General features: G+C 34.1%; 1 protein-coding gene across 1 annotated transcript; it reads right to left on the minus strand.

The window, feature by feature from the left end:
- Positions 1-12572: 12572 nt before the first annotated feature.
- Positions 12573-13873, minus strand: LOC146166539 (uncharacterized). Its single transcript, XM_083388961.1, has 2 exons — positions 12917-13873; positions 12573-12848 (listed from the first exon to the last, which is right to left on the minus strand). The coding sequence occupies exons 1-2, from the start codon at positions 13871-13873 to the stop codon at positions 12573-12575; spliced, it is 1233 nt and encodes a 410-aa protein (XP_083245087.1).
- Positions 13874-19013: the final 5140 nt, after the last annotated feature.

The raw sequence follows: 19013 nt of genomic DNA on the forward strand, positions 1-19013 counted from the left end.
CCACATTCTATGCATTTGTAAGGTCTTTCTCCGGTGTGAACTCTTGCATGAAATATAACACTTCCTTCCTGGGTAAAACATCTGTCACAAACTTTGCACACATACGGTCTTTCCCCAGTATGAATTCTTTCGTGTAGTTTCAAGTTTTGAGCTACGTTAAAACATTTATCGCAATAAGCACATTTAAAGGATTTTTCTCCAGTGTGAATTCGCACGTGGTTTGTCAGTGCGGTAATCGTTCCATATAGTTCCCCACAATTCTTGCATTTGTGTTTCTTGAAGTGAATTGTGGACAAATGTCTACTAAGCATACGACAATTTTTAAACAACTTTTCGCAAATGTTGCATCGGAACTCCGTGTTGTTTGAAATTTTGTCGTTTGTTGTATAATCCTCATTTATATCCTTCTTATAAGTATCCATTTGATCGAAGTCACTTTGTTGTTCACAATCGGACTCTTCGCTTACAGGTTCTTGTGATGACCAATCTGTAATCGTGGCAACAGAATCATCTGAAAATCCATCATCGCTGTCTTTTTTCGAATAATTTGTTGCAAAATTGGTCTGGTGGTTTGACATGTTTATTTATTTCCTGAAAGATAAAAGTGTACCGAACTATATTTAATACTGATTTATCAAATTAACATCCCAACAAAGATGTACAAGCTAACCTTATAACATCAAATTAAGGCGCGTTTAAATAACGACCATGACAATGTACGATGTCCGCTGCATAAACAATTCGCTGCGAAGAATGCAACATTATAGCGTCGGTACTGCATACCCATGTGTAATTATACAACGCCGGTTATCGCCCTAATTTTTAGTAACCCTATATACAGCGTATCTTGTCCAAAATTTACCATCGAGTGTTCATTTGCAATACAAACGCATTTCAAAGACGCGAACTGATATTACAAGTTCGCCGCTTGCCCAATAACATCTGATTGGCACTTGATTAAAATTAGTCGAAGGCAGGAAGGATTCACAACCACAACAACGTTTTATGGCGATAATATATTTCAAATAAGCATGTATTTATCCAATTGAAACATAAGTAGATAGCAGAAGTGGGAAATTTGTTTAACCGCGGACAGCTTGACAAACTTAAAATGTTGTGGCGGGCCGGGTCAAAAATAAGATCTTAAATACACGCAGTGTGACGTCTTGCTCTGGCGGTATAAAACAAATAAGCTAACGAACTTGTTATTACGTTTGTAGTTCGATAATTTGCAATTTAAGTCGAATTTAAAGACGTCGCGAAAAAATATTGCCACTTTATTTGTTTTAAAATACCAACTTTAATTTAGATTTATAGGTTGTTGGCAACAGCTATAGTTATGACTTTTAAGACTTGATACTTGGCTAAAACAGTTTCCACATTCTTCTCATTTGTAAGGCTTTTCTCCAGTGTGAACTCTTTCATGAACTTTAAGATGTCCTGTATTGATAAAACACTTTCCACATTCGTTGCATTCGTAAGGTCTTTCACCGGTGTGAATCCGTTCATGATCTTTGAGACTTCCTGCCTGGCTAAAACACTTGACACAAATTTTACATTTGTATGGTTTTTCTCCGGTGTGTATTTTATTATGAGTTTTGAGGTTACACAATTGAGTGAAACATTTTCCACAAACTTTGCACTCATGTGGTCTTTCCCCGGTGTGAATTCGTTCGTGTACTTTCAAGATTTGTGCATGATTGAAACATTTATCGCAGTAAGCACATTTGAAATTTTTTTCGCCAGTGTGAATTAGCATGTGTTTTTTAAGTGCGTTAATTTATTCAAAAAGATGTTGTTAACATATTAAAGTAAAGTATCCCCACTCTCTTTCGGTGGATTTTAATGTGGCTTGGCCCCATAATCCAAGAGTTCGCTTCATATTTTCTAATATAAATGGAATTTTCTAATATAAATGAAATATAACGTAAAGTGCAAGTAGTGTTTTTTGTTGTATATCAAATGGTGCTAGTGGGGCTATAGTTTGATGTAAGCGCATAATAGCTAAAATCTAGTCAAACTGGTAACGTAACCACGGCTGCCCTTTATAAGGAAACATTTCAATATTAACTGCGTAGTTTTGATAAATAAGGAAAACTAAAAGCAAAGGTGTTTGGTGTATTGCTAGAACATAAAATTATAATGTGTGATTTTTGCGTATCAATATACAGTTCCACATGCCATAAATCGACCATGTCATATCACAACGTCTTAAAATATAGCGTTTTATCAAAATAAGTTCTATTGGTATATTCCCTTTACTTAATAAGATTGCTTAGATATTAAAATCTGAAAACTAAAAGTCCTAAGCGTTTGAAACGAATTATAAATACAGATGGTAGGGATTATTATAAAAGCTCTATTTAACACCATTGTGACAATAATAAAAACAGATTTAAATGACGATTATACAAATTAAGACAACAGTTTCAATAATAATAAATACTCAAAGATTCGTTGAACAAATGTAGGATTCAGTTCGATGTATCTTAGAAGCTCGCACATATTCACATTTCCTTTAAATTGCAATTTCTACGTTTCATATATTGGAGAAAAAGTTCTACACATATAAGTTGTGAGATTTAAAACAAATCACAAATTTTTGTTTTAAAAAGTTTCTTCTTTTGAGTGCCCTCTTTTGTGTCTATTAAGACTTGATGCCTGGCTGAAACACTTTCCACATTCTTTGCATTCGTAAGGTCTTTTTCCAGTGTGAATTCTTTCATGAACTTTAAGATTTCCTGTACGGCTAAAACACTTTCCACATTCTTTACATTTGTAAGGTTTATCTCCGGTGTGAACTCTTTCATGAACTTTAAGGTCACCTGCCTTGGTGAAACGCTTGACACAAACTTTACATTTGTATGGTTTTTCTCCAGTGTGTATTTTATTATGAGTTTTGAGGTTAGTCAAATGAGTGAAACACTTTCCACAAAATTTGCACTCATATGGTCTTTCCCCGGTGTGAATTCGTTCGTGTACTTTCAAGTTTTGTGCTAGATTGAAACATTTATCGCAGTGAGCACATTTGAAATGTTTTTCGCCAGTGTTAATTAGCATGTGAATTTCAAGTGCGGTTGCAGTTCCGAAAAGTTTCCCACAATTCTTGCATTTGTGTTTCTTGAAGTGAACTGTGGACAAATGTCTACTAAGCATACGACGATTTTTAAACAACTTTTCGCAAATGTTGCATCGAAACTCCAAGATGTTGTTTGGAATTTTGTCCTTCTTTGTTGGATTATCCTTACTTATTTCCTTCGTAGAAGTATCCAATTGATCTAAGTCACTTTGTTCTTCACAATCAGACTCTTCACTTACAGGTTGATGTACTTGTGATGACCAATCTGTAATGGTGGCAACAGAGTCGTCAGAAAATCCATCTTCGCTTTCTTTTGTCAGTTCCGTCGTACAAAAATCACTTTGGTGGTTTGACATGTTTTAATTTTTCTTTCTGAAAAATAACAAGTATAAGCTCACTAATAATACGAAGCACTGCATAACCACAACCTCTGGTCAATGCTCTTTAATATTATATAGATAGTTTTGCTCATTGATGCAACTAACTTAAATTTCCTTTTTTCTCATGTGACTTAATTTGTATTTTCCTCTTAAGCGCCAATCTGTGACAAGACTGTTATTGATTTGTTGCACAATTAGCATAAAAAAACGTTTAGGCGACAGACAGAGCATAATGAAACTTAAAGTTTTACTCGCTAATTTCACAAGGCTTCACCCAGACGTCTCTCTCCGCTGTAGGCGGTGAGCCGCTCGTAATATACGCTAAAACAAAACTCCTTTTCACGAGAACCGACGCGCTCCCGGAAACCCCAGGCCTGCCTTACAGGGCGGCCGTTTCGTGGAAAGATAACATTGGGCGGACCTTTTAGTGAGAAGTTAAACCGCGCCGGAAAACAAGCGATAAATAATCGTGAGATTTGCAGAAATGTTTGGAGACAGGAAAAAAAACATGTCCAAAGTCCAATTAACGGCGAACACCACAGCGCGCAAGAATATTACGTTAATATACAATTATACATGTCTCGAAATGTGAAAACCTAATTCCTAGCCCTACATTTAAGAACAAAGGCGCAAAATTAATAATGAATGTTAGAATTTACAGTCGGCGTAATTAGCAACCGGTGATAATTTTGTAGTGCTAATTAAGCACGTAACATCGAACCCGAACCTTTCAATAGCAACTAAGCTTTCCAAACTCGCTCAAAATGCTTGGTTTATAATGAAATTATAAAAAAACAACGCAACAACACCATTAGATTGATAACGAATATCGCGACGAAACTAACAGCGGCCTCTTGACCAAAAGTTTGGAACTTGTAGGTTATTCGAATGCGCCAGTCCGATGCTATTTAGAAATATATTTTCACGTTTCGATACGAAGTTGTGGCGCGGGGGACGGTGCAATTGATTTCATTCTGAGTTGCTATTATTGGGACCAATATTTAGCACCTTCAGGTGTAACTAATTTAATGGTTTTCCACAACAATGTAAACAATAATAATAAACAAAGCATGTGTATAGGGCTGATGACTGCTATACGTTTGCAATAAGATGTGGAAAATAGATTTTAAGCAGACATACATTGATTTAACCTTGTCTCGCGTAAGTACAAGCAATGATAAACTAGAACTACAACTATAAGTTGGCTCGCCACGCACTGAGGCCATATCAACAAATCTCGTCTACTATTATTGCGTCATATTATCGCCTAAACATGTTTTTCACTATAGTTTATACCTTTTTATAACAGGTATACACTCCCTGGATTAAAACTGGGTTTAATAACATTTGCTTCATACTTCCTCGCGTTCATATACAGTAGCTCGTTTTTTAAACAGCTAGAAGAAACGCTGCGGAAGTTATTGACATTCCATCAGTCTATTCGCTTTTTGACCGGCATAAATACTGTAAGCTTAAGCATACTGTAATCTGAAGCATCAACAAAAATCTATGGATGGCCAAATTACTATTCTTAACCTAGAAGTTACAGCTTGCTGAATAAGCTACTGGGCGTTATGTAGTCATTTATACTAAAATGCTTTAACCTCTTACAGGGAATGATGGTGTATCCTTTTTGGCAATTGTGTTCATAAGGCCTAGTACTGTAGATGTGGTTTGTTAATATGTAGCTGCCACATAAATAATAACATTATATTATAATTATATGTAACCACATCTGCAGTTTCCAAGCAAACGTATAAATAATGGCTGTCATCGATTAACTAATAAATCATAATTTTAAGAAGCAATGTTGAACGCTTTTACCGCGATAAGCTAAACTAATTGTCACTGCCTGCTTTACAGAAATGCAACTATAAACATCGCGCAGCTTTTTTAACTTCCGTTTTCGCAAGACTGAAACGCATTGCTCATTTAATGCAACGCATGACTAGTTATAAGTTAGGCATGGATAGTAAAATATAGGCTAAGCGTATAGTTTATTTTTGGTATGCGAATAAATCAAACAAACTTTATAAGTATTCATAGTTGGTTCATGTGGCAGTTTTTTAAGACTTGTATTTTTTCTCATAGGTTTCTGCTCGATATTAATGAATGGATTTAACAAAATACAACATTGCTATGTTTAACCGGTACATTATAAGAACTGATTGCGTATCAGTATATAGCATTTAGCGATTAGTAGACGTATTTACGGGTAAGGCCGCTAAAATGACTGTCCTAAACTTATGGTGCTCTAGATAGAGTCACTTCACTCAGTTGATATTGCTCGGTGAGTATATTCATAAATCTCAGAACACACGATAAAAGAACGCAGTTATTCAAGCCGCTATTCTACAAGCTTCAAAAAGTGCAATGCATCGAAAAACGCCTATAATGCACGGTTTTGGTCACGCGTCAGTAGACAACAGTCACGTGCATTGTGACGTCAAATGTAGCAATGCAGGCTAATAATGTTGAATAAAGGCTTCAAACAAAACATTAGAAATCAAAATAACAGATATGCATACAGTTACACAATACAAACCCTGTCTATTGATAAAATTGAACAACACTTTAACCGAGAATAAATATGCTGTTGCCACCAGGCATAGTATATTTATAATTGGTTCCTCTGGCATATATTTCTTCAACCAACGTTTCGGCTTATTATAAGCGAGAATTATGACAAACTAAGAACGTATAGGCTACGTCAGGGATATCCAACCAGCCAGATATCAAGAGCCGCATTTTCTTACTTGGTTAACCGCAAAGGGCCACACTTTACACCATGGAAAGAAAAGAACAGCTTATCACTACATTTCTTGCTCACTCCCTAGAAGCAATCGCGAAAAAAATTGCCTTTATTTAGTTAAAAAAAACGACCAGACGCTTTGGTTAGACCCCGCAAGTGTTATTAATAACCGTAAGTGTTACTAATAATGGCCTTGAGTCGGAACCGACAATATTCCACATTGACCCAAACGAAATCGAAACATTCTAAAACAAAGTAAAACATGAGAGTCACATAACACTGGGTGAAGAGCCGCATGTGGCTCGCGAGCCGCGTGTTGGCCATCCCTGGGCTAGGTGGAGAGCGATACAAAATCTCGTTTTGCTTTAGCAAGCCTAACTATACGCATCTTCTATAAGTTGGCTTGCCACACCCCGACATTTACTGCAGTTTACCGTAACATTAATACAAAAATAAAAAACAGACACGGTTAAGCTCTCATCACCAGCGGGTCTAAGCATACTGTTTTTGGAGGATTTAAGAATATTTTACATGTAGCTGAATGTACAGAAGTCTGGTAATGTATTAAATTAGTCGATTGCATAAATAAAGCCTAAAATTCCAACATCTAAATTAGTGCGGACAGAGATTAATAAGGTCAAACCATTTTACTTGACAAGCATGGGATTGACAAGAACGCATATTGCAGATCAAATTATATAACAACTTGGATTAGAACCAATTTATTTTTCAATATAACTTGATTATACCAAATTTGGTAAAAGTTGAAATTAAACTTAAGCTAAAAACTGATATATTCTAAATATGAAACAAACAAGTATACGGAAACAACACAAACCACAAATACAAGTACATTGACTTTTTTTGGTTTATTTGCGCAACTCTATTGTTAAACGAAATCAACATAAAAAAGAGAGATTAGGGCAAAATTGTGTTTTGTGAAAGTTCTTATCGGTAGTCGCAACAGCACCACTCTAAGTTAAACAAACAGCTAAAATTCCATCTATCAACGTTATAACAAGAGGTCGAAAGTTTACAATTTTACGAATGTTGGAAATATTTTTAACGTAAATTAGTATTATTGGTCTATTTAAATTATACCTGAAGTACGCCATTGATAATTTGGCATTTGCAATTTTAAAACTTTAATGTAAACTTTAGGTTTCAATAACCGTATAAAATTTAAAAATATAATCTAATTTTGCGTAATTAAACAAACTGTGAGAAGTCTTTAAGCTGTGGCCTCTCTGAATCAATATTACTAAATACGTCTTATCATCACCATTTAAGTTTTTCAATGCCGACTATCAGCTATAACATTAAAATCTGTGTGAGAACGACATGCAATCAAATTTTAAAAGTTTTTAAATTTATCAAGATACCTCAGATGCGTGTTTATTGAACTATCACCTTTACATATGCACCTGTACCATGCAGCGTTATATGGAGCGCAAAAAAATACAATTTGAATATTCCGTTACGCAACACTATTGCTTAGATTAGATATTAGATACATCTTAAAGTTTTACAACCATTGTTGTGTTATCATTTTCTGCAAAGTTTTGTTCGCAATTTCTACGTTTATTAAGTTAGAAAAAAGTTTTACAGGTATACCTATTTGTCAGATATGAAACTATAATCACAAGTTTTGTTTAAATGGTTTCGTTGTTAGAGTGCGTTCTTTTGTGTTGGTTAAGATTTGATGTATAGCGAAAACACTTTCCGCATTCTTTGCATTGGTAATGCTTTTCTCCAGTATGAATCCTTTTATGATATTTAAGATCTTCTGCCTGGGTAAAATACTTTCCACATTCTTCGCATTTGTAAGGCTTTTCGCCAGTATGAATCCTTTTATGATATTTAAGATCTTCTGCCTGGGTAAAATACTTTCCACATTCTTCGCATTTGTAAGGCTTTTCGCCAGTATGAATCCTTTTATGATATTTAAGATCTTCTGCCTGGGTAAAATACTTTCCACATTCTTCGCATTTGTAAGGCTTTTCGCCAGTATGAATCCTTTTATGGCGTCCAAGATGTCCTGTCTGGCTGAAACACTTTCCACATTCTTCACATTTGTAAGGTTTTTCTCCGGTGTGAACTCTTTCGTGGCATTTAAGACTTCTTGCATGACGAAAACACTTTCCACATTCTTTGCATTTGTATGGTCTTTCATCGATGTGAACTTTTTCATGATCTTTAAGATTTCCTGCCATTTTAAAACACCGGCCACAAACTTTGCACGCATATGGTCTTTTCCCAGTGTGGATTCTTTCGTGTAATTTCACGGTTTGAGCTCGTTTGAAACATTTATCGCAATGAGCACATTTAAAGGGTTTTTCCCCAGTGTGAATTCGCATGTGGTTTTCAAGTTCATTAATGTCTCCAAACAGTTTCGCACAAACCTTGCATTTGTGTTTCTTGAAGTGAACTCTGGACAAATGCGCTTTTAATAAGTAACGATTGTTGAACAGCTTTTCGCAAATGTGACATCGGAACTCTGTCTTCTGCGTTGAAATATTCTTGCTTTGTTTTTGCCTAGTTTTAGTTTGATCCAAGTCACTTTGTTCTACACAATTGGACTTTTCACTTGCAGGATGATGTTCTTTTGATGACCAATCTGTTGTCGTATTAACAAAACCATTGAACAATCGATCATCGATTTTGTTTTTCAAATATTTTGTTGCAAAATCGGTCTGGTGTTTTGACATGTTTATTTATTTCCTGAAAGATAAAAATGTCTTGAACTATATTTATTACTGATTTATCAAATTAACAGCCCAAGAAAGATGGTCAAGCTAACCTTATAACATTAAATTAAGGCGCGTTTAAATATCGACTATAATAATTTATAATGTCCATACCGCAACCATTCTTCACTGCGAAGAATGCAACATTACTAGAGTCGGTTCTGCAAACCCATGTGTAACTATATACAACGCCGGTATTGCCCCGACTTTGTTAGTAACCCTATACAGCTTATCTTGGCGATCGAGTGTTACTTTGCGGTACAAACGCATTTCAAAGAAGCGCATTGATATTACAAGTTCGCCGCTTGCCCAATAACATTTAATTGGCAATTGATTATAATTAGACTACAGAAGTAAGGATATCACAACCACAACGACGTTTCACGGCGATAATATATTTCAAATAAGCGCTACTAATGTTTATAGTACAATATTCACTTAGGCAATTGAAACATAAGTATATAGCAGGAGCGGACAATTTTTTAACCGCGGACAACTTGACAAACTTAAAATGTTGTGGCGGGCCAGGTCAAAAATAGAATCTTAAATACATGCAGTGTGACGTCTTGCTCTGGCGGTATAAAACAAATAGGCTAACGAACTTGTTACGTTTGTAGTTTGTTATTACGTTTGTAGTTTGAAAAATTGCAATTTAAGTCGAATTCAAAAAAGACGTCGTAACAAAAATGCCAGTATATTTGTTTTAAAATACCAACTTTAATTTAGATATTAAGACGTGACGCATTGAGCACAAATACAAAACGTACATATCTTGTATTAGAATTTATCAAGTGGTGGGCGCGTTGACCCAAAATTTAAGATTAAAATGCGTAAAAACGTCTCACAAAAAACTTACAATGTTTACTTTGCTTTTTAAGGCTTCAAGTTTTGTGATACAACGGCCATATTGCAAAGACGATATAAATCGGGAGAAACACACAACATGGCATTCATTAACTAAATTAGGTTGACAAAATGCGAATCGGTATGTTTGAGAGTTTGGAAATCGGCTGGTATTTAGTTCATATTTTATAGGCGGAATACATTCGACCGAAGCTTAAAATGTATATAAAATTAGGATAGGTTTGTTAAACTTTCGTTGGAGAGAGTAGCATAATGCTGAGAGCGCTTTTGTCAGAAAAGATTCGCGCGAACCGCGAAAACAATTTCCATTTTAGTATTCAAAACCGGTTAAAAATAAGGTTTTGTGGGGTCATGAATAGATCCATCTCTGGAAAGAGTGTTTAAGATGATTATATGTATTTTGGGAAAAAATTTACGCTGGCCGTATGTTGCCCAGGTCTGGTATATAGGATTACAAAGCTCCCTAGCGCATGAAAACGAGCTTTGCATGAAATTATATCTCTCCCAGCTACTTTATATTAACAACAACTGTTTGAAATAGCTCTAGTTCTTATGATGTTAAAATCTACTTTAAACTACCTTAGCTTCCATTCATTGTTTCTAAAGCTTTCAAGAATTTCTAGCTACCTGATTAAAGCGCGTTTATAAGAAATATCACCAACCCTTTATCAAATTTATATCTGCTGGCATTAATTAGAAGTTAGATAGACCTAATGAAAACCTAACTCGGCATACTTAAACAATCGGCGGTCATTGTAGTATATAAATGGCTTGCAATACAAAATAAAATTAACAAATGTATATTTTTTAAATATTCCATACAGCTTTAAAGCCTTTGATTTATTAAAATTCCCAAAAGATATCTCCAGCAACTAGTCTGTTCAGCCTTGTACAGTAAACTCCACTCAGTACAAACACTAATATGACGTTAAACACATTTGCTTGGTTGGTTTTATCGACCGTACAGCCTTGTACAGTAAACTGCACTCAGTTCAGACACTAATGTGACGTTAAACACACGTTTGCTTGGTTGGTTTTATCGGGTCGAACAACAAGATGCTTCCTGTTCAGATAAACGGTGATAATTGTCCTGGCGCCGGATTAACAAAGCGGCGAACACTGCACAGTAAGCCAGGATAACGACGGGTACGATCCACGCAACGCTGCTGCTAGCAGAGTGTTATTTATCGCAGCTGCAAAGAGATTATCGCTTGTACCATGATGTCTTGATTTATAACTTATTTAGTTTTAAACAATTATAAAAATTTTCACCTTAGAACACCATGCTGTCTTTCTGGGCAAACCGAAACCAGTATTAAGTTCACTGCAAGAACGCGTTCTATTTCGTATATTATCCAGGTACAAACAAAGTATACATAAACAGGTTTAAAAACTGTGGCTCGTAGGCCACATGCGACTCTTTGAGAGATTTGTTTCAAAGATTGATAAAGTTCTGTTGCGCATCTACAGTATTAATTATGATCAAATTGTTTCAAATCAGAAATAATTTTTTGTATAATTCCGCAACAAACTAGTTTATCCTGTGTTGTTGTACTATTTCAGTGTTGCTGCTTCAAAGAACGAAAATACTACGATGTTTGGCTGTTACAGTGGCTTTAAAGAACCCACTCTGTAAAATTACCATGATATTCATCATTTGTTTTCATGTTTCAACCTTCTATTGTGGAAGCCCTCGCGTGGTTGCATAAATATATACTTTAATTAATTTAATGCAGATGCTTAAACCTATGAATTGTAGAATGCAAGTTACTCACTTTTGCGTCGAAATTGTCTAATAACTATAAAACTTTAAAATACCACTAACTTATATATCCAAAAATGTAAACGGAAACAACAGAAACCAGCATCCAGGTATGCTTATTATATTTAGTTTATTGCAGCAAATCTAGTTAAAGGCAATTGCCTTGAGCGAGAAAATGAAATCGTGTTGTGTTAAAAGTTATTACCACAGTCGCACTCGGACGACGTAAAGATAAATTGAAAAGCTGAATCAACGTTATAACTAGGATTAAATACCAGAGAAAATTTAAATCTAAGTTTCCATTATGCGTAATTAAAGTATTTAAAAGACTTGTATCATAACCTCACATTTTTAACATATTTTGCACTCAAATTTTTCTGTAATGTTAATTTCTGTGTGGTTTGAAATACGCAACTCTTTCCAAAAACCTCGAATGCGTGTTGTTGAATAATCATTTTTATTATAAAACACAAAACATGTAATTTGTATATTCCTTTACGCTACAAGATGGCTTACATTTTTAAATGCGAAGCGTAAATGTCATTAAAGCGTTTGAAACACAAATTGTACATCGACAATTACAAACGCTTTAAAACCATTTCGATCGGAAAACTAACAATATTAAGTGAAAATTTCACACTTTAAACGGTTCGGTGGTAAAAAAATACAGCATCCCGTTTCGTTTAAAACAATAAATACATCCTTATGAACTGGTCCGCCGTTTTTACTTTTGTTAAAGAAGCATAAGTCCAGCATAGGAAGTTGCCCATCGATATATGTTCGAAGCTCGAATATATTTACATTTCCTTAAAATTGCAGATATATTTTTAATTATTTTCAACCATTGTGTAATCTTTTTTGCAAAGTTTTTGTTTGTTATTTCTGTGTTTAATATATTACCTATAAGTTTTACAAATATGTGTTTTTGCTAGATTCAAAGCTAAACAGAAGTTTTGTTTTAAAGCGTTTCTTCTTTGGAGTGCGTTTTCTAGTGTTTATTAAGACTTGATGTCCGGCTAAAGCACTTTCCACATTCTTCACATTTGTAAGGTTTTTCTCCAGTGTGAATCCTATGATGAGCTTTGAGAACTGATGTCTGGCGAAAACACTTTCCATATTCTTCACATTTGTAAGGTTTTTCTCCAGTGTGAATCCTATGATGAGCTTTGAGATTTGATGTCCGGCTAAAGCACATTCCACATTCTTCACATTTGTATGGTTTATCTCCAGTATGAATCTTTTTATGACCTTTCAGACTTTCTGCCTGGCTAAAGCACTTTCCGCATTTTTGTATTCGTAAAGTTTTTTTCCTGAGTGATATCGTTCATGAACTTTGAGACCATCTAATCGACCAAAACACTTTCCACATTGCTTGCACTTATATGGTTTTTCTCCAGTGTGAGTTGTTTTATGTTTTTTAAGATTTCCTGTTTGGGTAAAACACTTTCCACATTCGTTGCATTCGTAAGGTCTTTCTCCAGTGTGAACGCGTTCATGATCTTTAAGATTTTCTGCCTGGCTAAAACACTTTCCACATTCGTTGCATTTGTAAGGTCTTTCTCCGGTGTGAATTCTTTTATGTTTTTTAAGATTTCCTGTTTGGGTAAAACACTTTCCACATTCGTTGCATTCGTAAGGTTTTTCACCGGTGTGAATCCGTTCATGATCTTTGAGACTTACTGCCCGGCTAAAACACTTTCCACATTCGTTGCATTTGTAAGGTCTTTCTCCGGTGTGAATCCGTTCATGATGTTTGAGACTTCCTGCCTGGCTAAAACACTTGACACAAATTTTACATTTGTATGGTTTTTCTCCGGTGTGTATTTTATTATGAGTTTTGAGGTTAGACAAATGAGAGAAACACTTTCCACAATGTTTGCACTCATGTGGTCTTTCGCCAGTGTGAATTAGCATGTGAATTTGAAGTGCGGTTGCAGTTCCGAAAAGTTTCCCACAATTCTTGCATTTGTGTTTTTTGAAGTGAACTGTGGACAAATGTATATTAAACTTAAGACGTTTTTTAAACAACTTTTCGCAAATGTTGCATCGAAACTCCATGTTGTTGTTTGGAATTTTTTCCTTCTTTGTTGTATAATCCTTACTTATTTCCTTCTTAGAAGTATCCAATTGATCTAAGTCACTTTGTTCTTCACAATCGGACTCTTCACTTACAGGTTGATGTTCTTGTGATGACCAATCTGTTACCGTGGCAACAGAATCATCAGAAAATCCATCTTCGCTTTCTTTTGTCAGTTCCGTCGTACAATAATCACTTTGATTGTTTGACATATTTTAATTTTTCTTTCTGAAAAATAACAAGAATAAGCTCACTAATAATACGAAGCACTTCATAACCACAACCTCTGGCCAATACTCTTTAATATTATATAAATAGTTTTGTTGATTAATGCAAGTAAGTTAAAGTCCCTTTTTCTCATGTAAAAGCGCACATCTGTGACCAGACTGTTATTGATTTGTTGCGCAATTAACATGAAAAACGTTTATCGAACCCGAACCTTTCAATAGGAACTAAGCATTCCAAACTTGCACCAAATGCTTGGTTTATGATGAAATTATAAAAAAACAACGCAACAACACCATTAGATTGATAACGAATATCGCGACGAAACTAACAGCGGCCTCTTGACCAAAAGTTTGGAACTTGTAGGTTATTCAAATGCGCCAGTCCGATGCTATTTAAAAATATATGTTAATAATGATAACGAATTACTTATAAAAAAAAAAAAATTACTTATAAAAAGTTTGGACGCAATTGTTTTCATTCTGACAAAGCATGTGTATAGGGCTGATGACTGCTATACGTTTACAATAAGATGTAGAAAATAGATTTTGAGCAAACATAGATTGATTTAACCTTGTCTAGTGCGTAAATACAAGCAGTGATAAACTAGAACTGCAACTATAAGTTGGCTCGCCACACACTGAGGCCCTCACCATCACCAAATCTCGTCTATTATTGCGTCATATTATCGCCTAAACATGTTTTTCACTATATTTTATACCTTTTTTATAACAGGTATACACTCCCTGGATTAAAACTGGGTTTAATAACATTTTGCTTCATACTTCGAACTTGTGCGATATTAGGGTATGCAGATTCGATACCGACTTTCTTTATGCGTTTAAGCAATGTTTGGCGATCCAGCGTGAAGTTTTTCTGCTTGAAAACGTCATTTACAATGCCACAGGTTAACATATTGCTCTTAATAGTTCTTTTAAAACCTTAACTTCTAATATTGACAAATCTTATAAAGATTTAAACTAAACGGTGTTGACTGATAACAACTAAAATACTATAACAACAAAGAGTAGTGTTATCGTTTCTTGTGATAATTTTTAAGTGTTTTTCCAAGATATTTTTTAACAAAGACATTAAAATCTAACCTTCCGACAGAAACTCAATAACAATTGAACGCCTTTGAACGTTCTAAACAATCTCTAGAAGCACTTTTTCTCTTTAATAAATGTGAACTTTTCAACTACTTAATGGTTACGATAAAACTAATGTAAAATGATTAGCGAAATGGTAAATAAGTTAACGCATGTGTTGTACTTACTCAGATATTACCACACATTTGTATTCCTGGTCCTTTTTGAAAAACTAACTGCGTGTTGTAAGTTTAAAAAAATATATATTAAAGCAATTTTCTGACTAGATTAAAATCAAAACAAATCAACTATTATGACACCTTTAAAAATGCTCTACCTTCTGCTGATATACTTCACTAACGCTAACCTTGTCAAGTGCGAAGTATAAGCCGTGATAAAGTAGAACTGCAACTCTAAGTTGGCTAACTACACCCTGAGGCTGTAATTAAATTTTGCGCAGCGAACGGATAGCAACAACGCACGTACAGCGGGTAAAACAACAGCGCTGAAGATTTAAATAGCTAGCGGGTGTAGGTTATACAAGATTTTTGATGGTAGTTTTCACCGGAATGTCGTTATGGTTTCGTTTGAAATTTAAGTGCATTACAAAACTAAAATTTAAAAACATATATTAAGCAAACACCGGCTAGAAATGAGCTTTTAAAAACTGAAAATAACGTTTAATATTCTATATATACATTGTCGTTTTCCTCTTACACTATTATATGCTTGACTGCTGCTCTTTAAAACATAACAAAATCGAATTTGTAAGTTCTAACAAAACACATTTGTTGATTAGTTTCAAAGCAGGTTAAAAATAATTTAAAAACCTTGTGATTTATCTTCTCTAAATAGTCTTGGGTATCACACGCCTTGTCTAGTGCGTGTGATAAACTAGAACTGCAACTCCAAGTTGGCTCGCCATACCCTGAGGCTATATTTCCTACAGTCTTACGCAGCAAAACAAAAGCGATAAAGGTTTAAACAGCTAGCGGCTGTAACACATTGTATAAACTGTTTTATAAGGCAGGTTATACAAGATGTTTGATCGTATTTTTTACCGGAATTTCGCTATAGTTTAGTTTGAAATTTATGCTTATCACAAAACTAAAATTTAAAAACACATATAAGAGGGTCCTTTAGAAAACTGAAAATAACATTTAACTTTTCTTTCAAAGCTTTGTCGTTTTCCTACTTCCCTATTGGTATGCTGGACTGCTGATCTTCAAAAACAAGCTAAAAAAAGATGTAAGTGCTAATAAAACAAACACGTTGATTATTTTTAAAGCATGCTAAAACAATTTGAAGACCATTTGAACTATAACTGATTCTAACAAACGCTTATCTTCCCTAAATATACTTGACTGTATTACTAGCCTCACACCCTGAGGCTGTATTTCCTACAGTCTTGCGCAGCGGACTGTAACATTGCATATACAGCGTGAAAACGCAAAAGCAGTTAAGATTTAAATAGCTAGCGGGTGTAAGACAAAACAGTATAGACTTTCTTTTCTCAGTCACTATAGGTTCTAGTTTATAAAAGAGAAATATATTTCGCCAATCACGGCATCACCAGTCTCTAAAAAACGAATAAAAAATAATGTTAACACGAAAACCAGGTGGTAGAATTTAAAAATAATAGGAAAATAATCATAAAACCTAGAGAGCAAACTACGCGACCAGGTTAAAAATATAAAAATTTAGAAGATAAAAGTTATAGGTATAGGGCTATAGAAAACCGGACCATCCTGCTACCCAAGTCTACACTGTCAGAACGGTGTTTAAATTTGAACACCAAAACGGTCTATACACGTTTAAAATCTAAACACTTAAACACCTAATTTAAACACCTTTGTGTTTAATTTTAGTTTTGGTGTTTAAGTTATAAACACCTGAACGCTTTTATGTTAAACACCTGATATTTTGACGTGTTTAACAACGATTATTGGGTGATTTTAAGCACAATTGACGAATTTAAACATGTTTACGATTAAACACTTCATAATTTAACACGTCAATTATTAGACATGTCAATTCGATACATTCTTGTAAAGCAATAGCTCAAGTCATTTATGCTGACGTTATAAGATGTTGATTAGGGGTATTGGTATTTTAAAGCACTGAACAGTTGTTTTATGTACGATTTCAAATATTTAACTATACAAGTTTGCATGTATGATCGATTGATCGTAACAGATCACAATAAACGGAATGACTTAATTCATGGTTTCACTTAACATCTGTACGGCTTATTAGGCGTCATTTCATTTTTTAAATATAACGACAATCATGAAAATACTGGTTTGTGTTCTTGACGTGCCATTAAATCCAATATTTGATTTCATTATGTAGCTTGCGAATAACTTTGTACTACCCAAGTAAAAAGCGAAGCTGTGCGGTCTTGCGCCGCCATGACCTATTTAAATTGCGCCAGCAATAAAATACGCGTGATGAACACAATCTTTGGGAAGGACTTTTTCTAGGGCAATGCTGTATCGCTGTGAAGCTTATATATTTTTCAAGTTTAAATTGTTTAACGTACGACGAATAGTAAGTATTATTTATTAAATGTTTGATTTACGATATATTTTAACTATTTATAGTAAATTTTGTTTTGTTATAAAACAAGTTTTTGTCATATTGTACATTCTAAGTACATTCAATAAATCAACTCATGATTGAAATTATTTGAAATTGATTCGGTCCGATGAACATCAACAAAGCATATCCACTGGTCTGTGACTGTGACCAACGCGGGAATTCAAAATGCCGAAAAAAAGTTTGACTTTTAACCAGTACAAGTTATACATTACAGTTAAAGACGGTTTGGCGTATTTTTGGCTTTCGAGTTACTAAGATTGATGTAAAACAAATACTAATGTGTATAGTGGTGATTTATATATATATTATTTATTTTAATTTGCTTTTTCATAAATGTGTAGTGATAATGTTTTATTAGCTGTGCAAGACGCTTGAAGACGGGCAGGTCTAGAGTGTGAAATTTATGTTTAAAAAAAGTTTTCCAAGCGAAAACGAAATGTCTGAAATTGGATTATTGTTTCAGAATTGTAGGTATTTCATTCATAAATCCAAAAGCAATGAAAGTTGTAAAAGACTACTTCATAATAGTTTGGTGCCATACAAATGTAGACATGGAAAATTAAACGAAACAGGTTGGTAAGCTATTTCTTGTCTAAAGTAGCACTTTAATTATTCTGTTAACAGCCAAGTATGCTTTTATTAAATCATTATTATTAAAGGTATTTAGATTACACTGCTTTGTTTCAGGGCAATCAATGACAGCAAACCATTTGCTCTTTTCAACTTCAGAAAAACTTGGTTCACAGCAGATTAGGTTAAAAATGTAAGTAAATTTTACTTACATGTTTTACATTAATATAGTTTATTCCCATTTGGCTTTTATTTTGTTAGTAGCAGCCAGCAAATTATTTTTTTTATCTCTGTAAAATTTCTGAAGTACTTTAATATGTGTTTTAGTTTTAATTTATTTAAATCTTACATTAAAGCTTTAAATGTATTTGTTTAAATCTTACATTGAAGCTTTAAATGTAAAATTTAATATGTAGTACTTTTGGTATGCTACTGACGCTTTAATAAAATGATATAGTTTACATAATTAGAGTTTTTATTTATTTGCAGGAATTTTAACTGCAGTGTAAGATGGTAAAATAAAAGTCTGTGACAAAGTTCAATTGGAAAACAATAAAAGAGTATAGATCTACTAAAATTGATACACAAGGTAAACAAACTAAAAGTTTCTTCTTCCCAAGTTCATTTATCGAACCTTAAAATTTGTGGTAAATACATATAATTGAATAGATATTTAATTTATGTGTTGTGTTCCATAACTTGTGTATAATGTTTGGTCTGCATGTCCCAGTAATGGGCGACTTTTTTTGGTCAGATTGTTTATCACTAGTTTAAGCAATTATTTTGATAAAACATAATGGCCAATACAATATTTTGGTTCACATATTTACTTTTGATCTGAAATTATTTAATGATTTAATTGGGTTTT

The sequence above is a fragment of the Ascidiella aspersa genome, chromosome 1 (assembly GCF_963924565.1).
Source record: "Ascidiella aspersa chromosome 1, kaAscAspe10.2, whole genome shotgun sequence".
Taxonomy (NCBI): domain Eukaryota; kingdom Metazoa; phylum Chordata; class Ascidiacea; order Phlebobranchia; family Ascidiidae; genus Ascidiella; species Ascidiella aspersa.

What these genes read in the sequence shown, in the direction of transcription:
- LOC146166539 (XM_083388961.1), bottom strand. Translation starts at nt 13,873, where the DNA reads ATGTCAAACAATCAAAGTGATTATTGTACGACGGAACTGACAAAAGAA. An exon ending in GTCGATTAGATGGTCTCAAA is followed by an intron (nt 12,849 to 12,916) that starts GTTCATGAACGA and finishes TGCTTTAGCCAG; the next exon opens with GCAGAAAGTCTGAAAGGTCA.